Source organism: Alosa alosa, chromosome 15 (assembly GCF_017589495.1).
Source record: "Alosa alosa isolate M-15738 ecotype Scorff River chromosome 15, AALO_Geno_1.1, whole genome shotgun sequence".
In the NCBI taxonomy this organism is placed as follows: Eukaryota; Metazoa; Chordata; class Actinopteri; order Clupeiformes; family Clupeidae; genus Alosa; species Alosa alosa.
Window position 1 is genome coordinate 10,104,914 of NC_063203.1, and position 15,000 is coordinate 10,119,913.

General features: G+C 44.4%; 2 protein-coding genes across 2 annotated transcripts in view; one reads left to right on the top strand and one right to left on the bottom strand.

Annotated features, from left to right (window-relative positions):
• Window positions 1-8,523, top strand: part of LOC125308635 (SPHK1 interactor, AKAP domain containing) — a 138,574-nt gene extending 130,051 nt beyond the window's left edge. Inside the window, 4 exon segments of the mRNA XM_048265198.1 lie at window positions 2,466-2,540; window positions 2,869-2,912; window positions 4,439-4,620; window positions 6,157-8,523. Coding sequence (XP_048121155.1) covers window positions 2,466-2,540; window positions 2,869-2,912; window positions 4,439-4,620; window positions 6,157-6,306 — 451 coding nt within the window. The 3' untranslated portion in view covers window positions 6,307-8,523.
• A 1,452-nt stretch (window positions 8,524-9,975) lies between these two features.
• The window catches only part of daw1 (dynein assembly factor with WDR repeat domains 1), a 25,474-nt gene continuing 20,449 nt past the window's right edge, over window positions 9,976-15,000 (bottom strand). The window contains exons 12-13 of the mRNA XM_048264102.1: window positions 11,903-12,065; window positions 9,976-11,429 (exon numbers count right to left, since the gene is read on the bottom strand). Of these exons, the coding sequence (XP_048120059.1) occupies window positions 11,395-11,429; window positions 11,903-12,065 (198 nt within the window). The 3' untranslated portion in view covers window positions 9,976-11,394. The remainder of the gene's footprint in view (window positions 11,430-11,902; window positions 12,066-15,000) is intronic.

Genomic DNA, 15,000 nt, shown 5'->3' on the forward strand with positions numbered 1-15,000 from the left:
GGTCTTGAAAAACAACGCCCACCCGCGAAAATCTGCCAAGTATCCCATCATTCTCCTAAATGCCAGTCGCTAAACGCTGCTCCATCTCCCACTGCCATGCTAACATCTGACCGCTAACGCCACATCTGAACGCTAATGCAGCTATAACGCCCTCACTAACTGTGGTGTGTTGTGACTATAAATTTAGCTTTTTTGCGGGGTAGCCTAGTAACCAAACATACTGACCGTAGTCTGTCTGTGTGTGTGTTTGTGTGTGTGTGTGTTTTATTTGTGAAACGGAAAGGACCACTCAGGAGGAATTGTATCATGGTAAGCAGGGCTACAGTTTGAGGCCAAACATTTGAGGGAGTTCTTAGTGTGTAGCTTTTTTAAATGACCCTGTTATTCCTCTACCCAACGTGCCTTGTGGGCTAACGATGCAGGCTAGTCTCCCATAAATGGACAGGACAGCAGTCACTACCCCAGACTACTTTTTTTAAACACTCTCATCACATTACATTAACATCAAAGGAATACACATGACCACACACACACACACACCCCACACACACACACACGCTACACACAGACAAAAATAACAAGATATGCACACAGACATGCAAACTTTTGAGACAAAACATTCTCATCTACACATACAGGCACATAGACACACATATTGAGGCATTTATTCCCATCAACACACAGAGGCATGACACACACACACACACACACACAGAGCCTGGGGTGATAAATTTGATTTTAGCTCATACTCTGATAATTAAAATGCGTGTCAGGCAAAACATACTATGACAGGAAAATCAAAACACACACGCTCCTAGATCAAACGAACAAAATTCGACTAATAACACATGAACACACACACACCCTGTTATCCCTTTACCCAACATGCCTTGTGGGCTAACGATGCGAGCTAGTCTCCATAAATGGACAGGACAGCAGTCACTACCCCAGACTACTTTTTTTAAACACTCTCATCACATTACATTAACATCAAAAGGAATACATGACCACACACACACACACACTCCCACCACCACCTACGCACACACACAGACAAAAATAATAAGATATGCCTACAGACATGCAAACTTTGGAGACAAACACATTCTCATCTACACATACAGGCACATAGACACACATATTGAGGCATTTATTCCCATCAGTCTCCCATAAATGGACAGGACAGCAGTCACTACCCCAGACTACTTTTTTTAAAACACTCTCATCACATTACATTAACATCAAAGGAATACACATGACCACACACACACACACACTCCCACACACACACACACGCACACACACAGACAAAAATAACAAGATATGCACACAGACATGCAAACTTTGAGACAAACACATTCTCATCTACACATACAGGCACATAGACACACATATTGAGGCATTTATTCCCATCAACACATAGGCATAGACACACACACACACACACACACAGAGCCTGGGGTGATAAATTTGATTTTAGCTCATACTCTGATAATTAAAATCGTGTCAGGCAAACATACTATGACAGGAAAATCAAAACACACACGCTCCTAGATCAAAACGTAACAAAATTGACCACAATCACACATGAACACACACACACCCTGTTATCCCTTTTTTACCCAACATGCCTTGTGGGCTAACGTTGCAGGCTAGTCTCCCATAAATGGACAGGACAGCAGTAATCACTTCACAAATGGTTAACTCTTTACATTTCTGTGAGTGATTTTTATGTATGTGAGATATACAGTATGTGTGTTTGTTGTGTTATGGTTGCCAAAGCTACAGTAGTGGATTCCTAAAATTTCCCTCGGGGGCTGAATACAGTATGTATCTATCTATCTATCTAGATAATCTATGAAAGGGCCTTCTCTATGCGTGAAGGGCAGAGATCACCATATGTATGTGTGTGTGTGTGTGTGTGTGTGTGTACATATTGATTATATGTGTGGTTATGTGTCCTTCTGTGTTTGTGTTTAGTATCATCACTGCTTGACCTGTGAGTGTAGCTGTTCTCTAGAGCATTTGTGACCTCTAGCCTCCTGCCTATGGGAGTGACCGTTCCACCTGCTTGCCTTTTTTGGCGTTTCACTGCCCATGCCAGGGTGGCAGTGCCAACCTCAACCCGGCATAAGCTTCTGTGTCTGATAATCACCAGCTGATAAACACTGCACAGCATCATTGCCCCTGTATCTTTCTCTCTTGATAGCTGTTTCTTTATCTCTTTCTCTACCAATCTGTCTCATTTTCCTCTAGATCCATATCTCCCCTTGCTCTTCATTTTTTAATTTTTTCTTAAGATGCACAAATTGATTGACTCCAAAAGGTTAACTTGTGTGTGTGGTGGTGGTGTGTGTGTGTGTGTGTGTGTGTGTTTGTGTGTGTGTGTGTGTGTGTGTGTGTGTGTGCGTGCGGAGTGTGTGTGTGTGTGTGTGTGTGTGTGTGTGTGTTTCTTAACTTCACAGGAATGGGAACAGCAGCACATCTAGCCTGGGACAGGTAGACTTGGAGGGCTTCCAGGAACCATCTCAAAGAATTAGGTAAGCTGATACACATTACACATGTATCCACCAACCAGACATTATTTAGTTCAAATGTCCCCTCCAAGCTCCGAGCCAGTTGTGCTGTTGTTTGTGTTTGAAGGACATGTCTAATGGATTGTTGGTAGTTAATGTACCATACTAGTTTTTAATCAAATCCCCCTCTTCAGACGAGAACTCCTGCTGTTCCAGAGAGAGTGGAGGAAGAAAGCCAAATCTAATATGTCAGATGAAAGACAGAATGAATCATTTATTGTTTCTCTCTTTCTCTCTCTCTCTCTTTCTCTTTCTGTCTGTCTCTCTCTCTCTCTCCCCCTCTCCACTTCAGCGACGAGTCTGAGAAGAAAGATGCTTTGAAGGAGAGTCTTGAAGGTGAATGACCAAAGACACGAAAAACACACACACACACACACACACACACACACACACATACACACACAAATCAGGGACATAATAGGTGTCACCTTTAAGAAATTATATTCACCAACCTCTGTTAAAAACAGTGAACATCACACTCTGAAACCTGAGTGCTCAGTCTAATTGCCATCTCTGAATCCTCACCAATGATAAGCCACTGACACTGATCACTGCTCCTCACCTCATCTCAGACATAAATTAACATCGCAAATGAAGTGAAGATTTGAGGGCGTTGGGAAAAATCTCACTATGGGGGATGTGTGAGTGTGTCAAGAGACTGCCACGTGAAGGGGCACTGCAGCTATGAGGACATGTTAAACCTTTACCAGAGAAGTGTGATAAATTTCAAAATGCAATAGCTGAATTTTCAAACTCCCAAAGTGCCATATGAATGAATCACTATTTCTACATCTGTATCTCTTAGTGTTGCTCTAGTCACATAGCTGTGTGCAGTGCTTAGCCACATACACCAAGAGACACAGATATCATGCACAGACACATGCACACTGCTGTGCATTCTTATCTATGAGAATGCCAAACAACAAAGTTTTGTTATAGCATAGAAGTCTCTAAGATGCCTATTTCGTAATGAGCTTATAGCCTACTTTTTTACTTATGGTCAAGGCAATTTGTGTGAGTGTGCCTAGGATATTCATAGACAATAATATCTGATTTGCTTACCGGTAATTGCTTAGCAGCCTTAACAGCCTTAACTCAGCTCTCCGAAAAGCACTTTCCTTACCACTGCCTCATTGGAGAGAGATTAGTGAGATGACGCAAAAAACAGGGGGATAGAAAAGAGAGAGAGAGCAATGAAGTGGTCAGAATTACCCACACTATTTCACACTTGATGAATGAGTAATTTGTCAGCGGCTATAGAAGGCTGGCATCAACACCTCCACCCTCCACTCCGCCTGATAGATATCAAAGCAGTGGAGGGGAAAGGAGGAGAGCAGGGCGAGAGAGAGATGGAGAGACTTTAGAGTGAATGAGAAAGTATAGTGGGATGTGTGAATTGAGAAAAAAGCTTAAAAAAATTGAGAGTTAAGTTAATCAAAGAATGAAAAGACACAGCTAATTATCAGATATAGAGAACAAGAAAGACTGAGCTGAGAGAGAGAGAGAGGGAGAGAGAGCTGAGAGAGGGAGAGAGAGCTGAGAGAGAGAGAGAGAGAGAGAGAGGGAGAGGGAGAGAGAGCTGAGAGAGGGAGAGAGAGAGAGAGAGAGAGAGGGAGAGGTAGCTCTTTTTTCTCTTTCTCTTAAAAATGTATCCCCCAGCTTAGAGCGTTCTATGAAGACAGATAAAGCCCTGTGAGGATTTTTTCCATTATTTATAGACAGACTGTGTGTGTGTGTGTGTGTGTGTGTCAGAGTGAGTGTGTGTGAGAGAAAGAGAGAGAGAGAATGTGTGTCTGTGTGTGTGTGTATGTGTATGTGTGAGAGAGAGTGTGTAACCTGAGTGTGTGTTCTACCTTGTGCAGAGAGCCCCTCAAGTTCCTGTGCGGGTGGAGGCAGTGCCCGGGAGCTCCTGGTGTTGAACTTTGACCTGGAAGCAGACAGTGTGGACGTGGAGCTGCGCGCCACACTCCAGTGGTTGGCCGCATCAGAGCTGGGTGCTCCCGCTCTGCACTTCAGGAAGTCCCAGCAGCGCAACATCCACAAGGTACAGCGCTAAGGTCTGAGGCTGTGTAGAGTCCTCCTGGTCAGGCTGAGTAACCTACGTCCCTTCTCAAGCAACATTCTCAAGGCACAGCATAGGGCTAACTGGGAATATACATTGCAAGCAAGAGTGAAACAGAAATGAATCAATTTATCCTTCTTTCATCTCCGACGTGGTGGAATAATATGTTTAACAATGTGCCAGTCTTGCCAGTCTAAATTGCTACATTGATTCTAATGGAATTCTGTCTCTAATAATAGACAAACATTAGGCGGGCAACTGAAAAATGCTTCTGAAATGGTTTGGGTGTTAATTGGCCTTGAGGAAGAAGTCATAACTGTACAGAGTACTTCCTTTCAATGCAACATTCATAAGACTGAGCCTCGCAGAGGACGTATGAACTGTGTAGTGTGGTAAAAGGAGAAATCCGCCAAGCTCTACACTCTATTGGGGATGTACATGGGAGCTTACGGACATGCCCCCAGAGTGTAGAACTGTAGCTACCTGACTGCGTTAGCTGCTAGCAACTCGAGCTGGGTAAAACCAATTGTTTTTGTTTTTTCGACAGTACTCAGTGACTTTGAGAACCGGAGATCTATGTGAAAACTTGCCGGATTTCTCCTTTAAGCAGCCATCATTTGCCATGCCAGATCATTTTACACATGTGAAGAATAACCTCACATAATATCAGAGGTTTTTGCAAACAATATACATTAACATTCACATTCAGTCATTTGCCAACTGCTTTTATCATCAACAACTTGTTAGCAAACAGATCAAGGAAAAAAATTAAAACAGTTTTGATCAAAGCACCATGAATGAGTGCATTCAGTTTCAAAATGAAATGAATAATCAAAAGAAAACTCAGATGAAGAAGTAAAACTCCAAGATTGTAATTTAAAGTTCATTGTAATATTACAATAAAATAGAATATTGTTAGGTGTTGCTGGTCACATGGGGGCATTTCTCTTCGTGGGATTCTTGCATGTTCTAATTTCTTATGAATATTGTCTTAACTGGATTCTAGTGCACATGTCCCCCATGGCATAAAGGGGATCTTTATGAAACTGAGCTGATTTGGTTCGGATTTGGTTATATTAAGATTATTCTCTCTGTGAGTGTTGAAATATACGCCATGTGAAATAGTCTTATAAAAAAAAACATCCTCAGGCGTAGTTCTCTGATCACCACAGTTGTGTGACACAATTTCTCTTGCCTGTGGGCTGCAAAGAAAGCGCACATGTGTGTAGAGAAAATGAGCAAGACTCTTATTGTAAACACGTGTTTGTGTGTGTGTGTGTGTGTGTGTATGTATGTGTACAGTATGTGTGTGCAATATCATCACAACTAATTATGTGTGTATCTATCTATATCTGATACCCTGTAACTTGATATGCATGATATAAAGTGATATGCTTCAGTTGTGTGTGTGTGTGTGTGTGTGTGTGTGTGTGTGTGTGTGATATCTGAACTAATTATGTGTATATTCATTTGAATGTGATAGCCTCTAACTGTATGTGTGTGTGTGTGTGTTTTCAGTTCCAGCGCGTGGTGCAGCTGGTGAGCCACCGGTCGTGGCGTGTGGGTGACCTGTTTGGGGCGGTGGTGCAGTACTGCCAGCTGCTGGAGGGCCAGCAAGACACAGCGCCCCCTGCTGGTCTCTTCGACTGGCTGCTGGAGATGCGCTAGAGCGTCAGGCCTCTTCTCCTCTCCCCAGCATCTATGGACCTGTTACAAACCTCACACACTCATCCCCAGCCACCACACACACACACACACACACACACACACACACACACACACACTTTCCACACTACAGATCATTCCATTCAACTCTGATCTAGCATCCTTAACATTCCACACTGTCTTAAATCACCATTTCATCCATAAAATCAGCCCATTTTGCCAAACAACTGCACCAGACATTCCACAAACACTTCACCTCACTCCACAAACCTGAACTCTCATTCCTGAACCCCTATTCTCCTGACCAGCAAGTCCCTCTAGGACTGGCCACTGGAGCTAAAGGCAAATGTGTGGTTAATGAGGCTCGTCCCACTGGTGTTGAGAAATGGATGTTTTATCCAGCAGGTTGCCCGGGTAACACACCTATTGAGCACCAGTCAACATGGCCACCACTGTATGTATGTACAGTATGCTATAAGTGCTGAGACGCCATAAGTTCCTGACTGAACAAACCTCACCTTGGAGTGCCATAAAACACATGGCATTCTGGGAAACAGGAATTGTTGAACTGCCTGGATTACTTCAGGGCACACTTGCCCCATTTCCTGTGTCCTCCATGTCTGGACCGAGTTGATAGGAGAACGTTGTCCCTTTAAGAAAAAAAGGGGGGGAAAAACTACCTAAAGCTCTCCATCTTAACATGCACAGGGGGACCAATCAGAGAGCAGCCTGCCTTGAGGATGACACAGGAGGCTTCACCATGGAAACGGCCTCGCCACCAACCTCTGGCATGCGCATGTCATCAACGCCGCTTCCTCTAGGAGTATTTCCTGTTCTTTGTGTTAAGCTTTCCATTCGGGACCCATTGGGACTGTGGAGTGACCAGCATAACACCAGCCAGATGTTCTGTTGTGGAGGGGGTCCAGGAAGTATTTGATCCAGAGGTGTAGACTTATGCCGCATTCCAGACAACTGGGAGGTCCAACTTTTCTGACCTCCTAGAAGGAGAATTACATTGGAACGCCAGTCGAAGTGGGAGGTCGTACTCGCCAGGTCTGGGCAAATCAGTGTTCCCCCGACTTTGTTGAGATGCAGTAATCTGACGTCACACAACGATGTCCGCGTGTAAGCGTTTACAAAGAGATTATTGAAACGGGAAAAAGAAGGCTGTGTTCACAGTATCGTGGGGTCTGTTACCTCGTTCGTCGTTTTTCCGTCTCCGATTGGTTTATATAAGCAAGGAGGCTGGACTGATGACAGTCAAATTGCCTTTTCAATAATAAAACAAATGTCAACTTCTCACGGTCAGCCATGTTCTTTGTTTACCTCCGACGCTTTGAGGTCGGACCTCGTGAGCTCCAAGTTGGACACATCGGACCTCCCAGCTGTCTGGAATGCGGCATTATTAGGGTATATAGACTCTCTTTTCCCTGCTGTTTCCCTGCCTCATTCCTTCTCATAATTCTTCAACTTAATGTGCACAGCCCCCCTCCCCAATACCACACACCCCAAACCCAACCCCTATCCTCACACCTTTACTTAGTTGATGTTTACATTAGCCAAGACGTTGTTCTTCCCTCGTGCTGTTCCTGTTTTATTTTGTTTTCCTCCTCTTTTGTTTTGTTGTTTTCGGATTGTGTTGCACTGGCCTGTGATGGAGTGAAGTGTGAGCTGAGATGCTTTTATTTTATGATAGCTGTACATAGTGTAGAGTCAGCGCTACAGCCACACCTTTCTCCCCCAGGCTCAGACCTTTTTCAGACCCACAGACAGAGAGACAGACAGACAGACAAACAGTAGAGATCTGTTGTTGATACAGACAGACAGACAGACAGACAAAGATTGACAGACAGTAGAGATCTGTTGTTCAGACAGACAGACACGCAGTTGCCTGTAGAGATTTATTGTCGCGACAGAGAGACAGACAGGCGGCTGAAAAGATCTGTTGTTCAGACAGACAGGTAGAAAGACACGCTGAGAGAGACACACGGGACATATGGAGTAGTGGAGCGTCTTCAATGTTAATTTGTACGTGGCTCGGTTTTTGTGAAGTTTTCACACTGAGTAGTCGTGACGTTTGTGTTGTATATCAGCAAACAAAGCACACAAACATACACACATGCACACACACACACAAGCACACAGATGCCCAAACTGTTACTGTATTGAATGTATTTATCTTTCTAGATCAATAAAATGGACTTACACAACTGTTCAAAAGTTTGGAGTCACTTAGAAATGTCCTTGTTTTCGTCATTAATGTTGTAAATGACTGTTGTAGAAAGAAATGGCTGTTCTTTAATGCAATATCTACACAGATGCCCATTATCAGCAACCATTCATCCAATGTTCCAAAGGCACATTCTGTTTAGTGATCTGATATCATTTTAAAAGGCTAACTGAGAAAACATTGGAGAACCCTTTTGCAATTATATAAGCACATAATGTAATCTTAAAACTGCTGCCCTGATTAAAAAAAAACAATGCAACTGATCTCAGCTGGTATTCTGACTATAATGGAGTGGAATGGAAATTTCTAAGTGACCCCAAACTTTTGAACGGTAGTGTATGTGAGAGAAGTGATGTGTGTGAATGTTGTTTTATTTATAACACAAACACAACAGTTCGGACACCACAGCCTTTAACACGTGAATCATGTCTGTGTTGAACATGACAGAAACTAACATCCAATTAATTGTTGGTAGCCTGGTGCCTTTGGCGTCATAGCAATTATGACTCACTCTAAACGTGTGTACCACCGAGCCTGAATCTGAATCTTCTTCTCACCGCTTATGGGGTTACCTAAACCATGAGGCTAATTAGACAACTGATCACTCTGATTGGATGCTTCAGAAGTCTGCCTAATGAACATGTGTTGCACATTCTGGGTGTCGAGTGGTGGGAAGGAGAGCTGAACAGCATGCGGTGGACTGCAGACTGCAAGTCCTGGTGCTTCTACGTGTGTGTGTGTGTGCGTGTGTGTGTGTGCCAGACTGGATCCAGCAGCAGTGATCAGATCAAACAGCAAGATCATCTATCAAGATTTAAAAAAGACACATCAGACAAGAGTTCAAGAAGTACAGAGGTGCATTTCTAGAGATCATTAACAGCCATAAAGCAGAGTGGAGCATTAAGCTTGACACACATGGATTGGACTTCAAACAGCATTCAGATACAGGTCAAACTGACATGAGGGAGACACTCCAGTATCATACTTGACAGGCTTAGCTAATTCAGTTGCTGAACGTCTATGTGTGTTAATATCCTTATACAGTTTCACATAACAAGATAAAAAGTGAAAAGTTCAAAGCTGTGGTTCACAGAATGTTCAAGTGATGCATTAACTGGGGTGAAAGCGGATTGATGTTTAGACACAAGGCCGGCGGGACAGATGCAGCGCGTTAACTCTAACGGCTCCTACACACAGTTGCGTGCGTTGCAGTGCTGGAGACGCATTCCATTCACTTTGCATGGGCTCACGTCATCCGTTGCCGAACTGAATTGTGGGTCCGTTGCGTCGCGTTTCTCCCGTCGCTCGCGTTGAGAAGATCAGCTGTTGCTGCACCGACAGACGGCACCAGTATAACCGTAATTTGATTGGTTGGTGCCGTCCGTCGATTGGCTTGAATGGCTGGTGCCGTCTGTCGGTGCAGCAACAGCTGAACTTCTCAACGCGAGCGACGCAACGGATGACGTGAGCCCATGTAAATTGAATGTAATGCGTCTCCAGCACTGCAACGCACGCAACTGTGTGTAGGAGCCGTAACAACAGAGACGGGATGAACCTGACCAGCGGTCTCTCCTCCACGCTCTGACTGCACCAGCAGGAGGGTCAAGCACAGGGGTCTCCTCTTCACATGGAGCAGCGGGGTCACACCTGTGCTCACAGTACATTAACAGCCCTGCAGGTGAGGGGTGTGTATGTGTGTGTGTGTCTGTGAAGAACTGTGAAGAACATCTCTTGAGCAAATCTCTCTCCACAGTCCCAGAAAACTAAAGGCAAATGCATTCGCACATCCTACTCTCAAACTACAGTTACAGATAAGCACACACTCTCTCTCTCTTGCAGATACAGGTGTGAAACAATCCATGCGGTACAACCGCACACACACTATCAGCTAGTAAAGTTATAAATGGGTTTCATCAGGTCTCTTTCCACAGGTGTATTAATTAAGCATCATGCAGTCTGCATTTGTAATCAAGGTGCTTGATTTTACACACCTGTGGAAAGGGACCTGATGAAACCCATGAATAGAATATACAGAAGCTTCATACACAATACTTTATGTATCAGCATACAGTAGACCAGCACACACTCACACACACACACACACACATTAAGGCAACAGAGATGCATCATGGGTCGTTCTACTATACATTATGAAGTATAGTAACAGCTACACAAACTAAATCTTCACACTCACTAAGGTATGAGGTGGGGTATAGCACAGTCATACACACTCAGCAAACAGTGATACACAGTCCAGGCCATAAAGAAGAAAGATGTCTGCACGTCCACTTAGAGCGTGCTTTTCAGTGTGGGGGCAGCCTCTCCATCACACACCAGCCCTCAGCACCAGAGCAAGACTGTGTGTGTGTGTGTTGCTTGGACTTTCACAAAGGTGTGTGTGAGAAAGTGCGTCTGTGTGTTCATGTTTGGGCAATCACATTACACTACAGACTGAGCTGTGCTAATGCACACACATACTTGCTATGCAGTATACTTCCGGTAAACACTAAGTGCTGCAGTACACTGCAGAATACGTGTGGATGTCGTGACAGTGGACATTAACTGCTGGAGTCCATTCCATCATGCTCCACTGCACAATGAAGGAAGTTTTATCCTTGACTGTGTATTTGTGTGTTTGTAATCTGTTGGTGAGTGTGTGTGTGTGTGTGCGTGCATGTGTGTATGTGTTTTGAAGAAGTCTACTGTGTAGTATTTACAGGATGTGTAATGTACAGGATGTGAATGTCCATCTTTTGGCATGCATGCTGTGTCATGCTGTGGAGGGTGTGGGTGTGTCTGTGTGTGTGTGTGTGTGTGTGTGTGTGTGTGTGACTGCTCTCCTCTTCCCTGTGCATTCGTGTTCATCGCCAGATCCTGCAGGTGTTGTCCTTGCTACCTGCAGAGCAAGCACACATTGGAGCAGGTGGAACAACAGAAGGTAGAGAGCCCTTACCCCATCCATCTGTGCTTGTGTGTGTGTGTGTGTGTGTGTGTGTGTGTGTGTGTGTGTGTGTGTGGTCGGGGGTGGTGTGATGATAATAAAGAATAATCTGAGATACCATATGCTGTATGTTACTGTCTTAATCATTTGCAAGCACATTAAAGTTAAAGGACAATTCATAGAGCATTTCTATTGTTTGTATGCATATGAATAGACAATGTCTTGGTGTGTATCTATGTGTGTGTGTGTGTGTGTATGTGTGTGTGTGTGTGTTTGTGTGTGTGTGTGTGTGTGTGTGTTTGTGTGTGTGTGTGTGTATCTGTGTGTGTCTGTGTGTGCGTGTGTGTGTGTGTGTTAGTGTGCGTGTGTCTGTGTGGTGTGTGTGTGTGTCTGTGTGTGTGTGTGTGTGTGTGTGTGTGTGCAGTTACCTGTAATAATGGCATCTCCCTCGTAGTTGAAGGCGCAGGAGAAGATCTCATCAGTGTGCCCCAGCAGCACCTGCACACACGCACCTGAGCGCACGTCCCACAGCCGAGCCGTCTTATCTACGCTCGCCGTCAACACACGACTGCCCTGAGGGTTAAAACACACCTGCAGAGAGAGAGAAAGAGGCGGAGAGAGAGAGAGAGAGAGAGAGAGAGAGGAGAGATGGAGAAAGAGTTTTATTGTTTATCATTTTTATGAATTACTTCTATGCATCTGTTGTTTTTGTGGACTGCTTTAGCAATATTATACATTGCACATATGCTAGGAAGAAAGATATATATATATAAAGATAGATAGATAGATAGAGAGAGAGAGAGAGAGAGAGAGAGAGAGAGAGAAAGAGAGAGAGAGGAGGGATGAACAGAGAGGAGACTTGGTAAGGAACACTTCCTGGCCGCTCCCCAGGCGTGGGTGAGAGTGGCTGGCGTGTTGCCTCGTGCTCTGGCGTCCTCCGCGGTGGCACGGGGGCCCACCTGCACTCGTCCACCTAGAGGGCTCTTCAGTGTGGGGGCAGCCTCTCCACCACACACCGGCCCTCAGCATCAAAGAGCACTATGTGTGTGTGTGTGTGTCGTTTGGACTTGTGAGAAAGAGTGTCTGTGTGTTCATGTGTTTGTGTGTGTGTGTGTGTGTGTGTGTGTGTGTGTGTGTGTGTGTGTATATGTGAGTGTTTGTTTGTTTTTCTATGCATATTGTAAGACGCGAGGAAATTCTATATATATATATATATATATATAGCCTCGGAAACATAGAGACGTCGAGCTATATCCTCACTTGAGAGAGCTTGTGTGGTAGCCTAGAAATCTAGACGCGCCCCTAGCGGCAGCAAATTAAATTTGCTGCCAGGGCTAGTCTAGCAACTCTCCGTTGGCTTGTGAGCTCCAGAAATCGAAACTTAATCAGGGCATTGAAATCGTGTATAGTCGTTTGGTGGGCTTAACATAATAATTGATGGCAGAGTTGCAACGGTTTGGCTTAAATTCCCTGCTACTTGAAAACAAATATCCTATTGCGTCCTATTGCGTGCAGAGGGAATTTGAAAGACAACTGATTATCCCACTCGTCGGACTGAGTACTGCGAACGGTGAGTGCCCAGACCCTACATTTTAATGTAGGTCTGGCTCGCCAGGCTACTTGTGTGGACAAATAGGGTGAAGAGTTAAATGGCAATGATATTATCCATTTGATTCCATTTGATTAATCATTTGTATCACCAATCAATTACCAAGTAACTAGTTTATCAGCTATGGAGGAGAATGGCATGGCACACTACGATAATTGAAGTTTTCCGATTGGTAGGCAAATGAACAATTTATTAGGCATTAAGCCGTGAAGGTAAATGTAATCAATATCACTTCAGTTGAAGGTAAAAGTAAACTCACATGTTCTACTGTAACAAAGTAGCAAATGGTAGCAAAGAAAACTTAATCAATTCACAGAGGTAAACTTGACAAGTTAGAGATAACTGATACACCAGATAAAACAATACAAACCCAGAGATAGGAAAGGGGGAGAGAGAAAGAGAGCGACAGAGAGAAGGAGAGGGAGAAAGAGGGAAAAGAGAGAGACCCAGAGAAGGGGTCCAAGATGGAAAAGAAGAGAAGACGGGAAAAGAAGCCCCAAGATGGGAAAGAAGAAGAAGAGCCCTGGAGGACCAGAGCCTCCACTTTTATCATTCACTTGGGCCACCCCCGACTCATCAGAGCCTCCACTTTTATCATTCACTTGGGCCACCCCCGACTCATCAGAGCCTCCACTTTTATCATTCACTTGGGTCACCCCCGACTCATCAGAGCCTTTGTTGTCTGAGGTGGATGGGTGTGGCCAGGGACGGATCATGGCTTGTGCCAAGTGTGCACGTGCACAGGGGCCCTCAGCCAATGGGGGCCCTCAGATTAAAAAAAATTGCTATGAATTTAGGCTAGATTATGCCCGGTGCTTCTGTCTGTTCATTTGCGGCACAACTGAATGGTATTATGGAACCGCGGACCGAAAGAAAAAATAAATGAAATGTTTTCCTGATCAATAAATACTTAATTCATAAAATATAGAGGCATAACATTAGGTGGAAGTGGTAGGCTATGAGTGCTCATTCAATGTGTATGCGTGTTTGCGAAAGTGAAACTGACACTGACCCACCTCGTGGGTAGGTGAATGAAGTGGATTCCTGCAATGTTCATGAAAACAGCATTGCATTGGATAGCCCTAATAAATCGCACTTGTTGTTGTAGGCCTAACAGTAGCTTATATCGTAGCAAAATAGCCTATGGCGATGCCAATGACAGATAGGCCTACACTTATTTCACTGCCTCCCGCTGTGCTGGGTGAAGCGATAATGTGGGCTGTTCGCTAACAAATTAATTAGGGAGATGATCTGCATCTCCATTTACCAAACGCTACAGTTTTGCTAACATCTCCACTGTTAACGTGAAATATGTCTCCATGCATGTAGTGTCAAGCTAACCTGACCCTAGCCAGATGAATTTCGCTCCGCCTAGCTCCACTCATCCATCTGGAACCGATCCATTGAAGTGTTGCTTCAGAAGGCTGGGCCTAATCAAAAAATGCTTGCATATGATTGAATAAGCCACTTGTCAAGTCATCTATTGGCGTGCTACTTCAACCACTCACATCAGAAGCCAACCCGTGACGCTGATAACAGTCTCACAGTCGCTTCTACGCTATGTCACATCTATGAAACTCCCGCCCTGCGTCCTGATTGGCTGTACCATAAAATCGGTTGCAGAAATCACTCTCAATGGAAGAGGTCCCAGATGGATGTGAGTGAAGCTAGGCGGAGCTAAGCGGAACGAAATTCATCTGGCTAGGGTCAGGTTAGTGTCAAGCAGCAGTGAAGTGAAAACCTTATCATGCAGGTAGCCAATGTTCACGTCACCTGAGTCAGACAGAAAACGGGCCCTGCTTGCTCTGTTTGTTTGCCCCTTCCAAACTGCGTTAAAAGGGTATATTTAACAGCCAGAATTTCGAAATTTTCCCGGGGAGACACCCCCGAACCCCCCGTAATATAATCAGCACCACG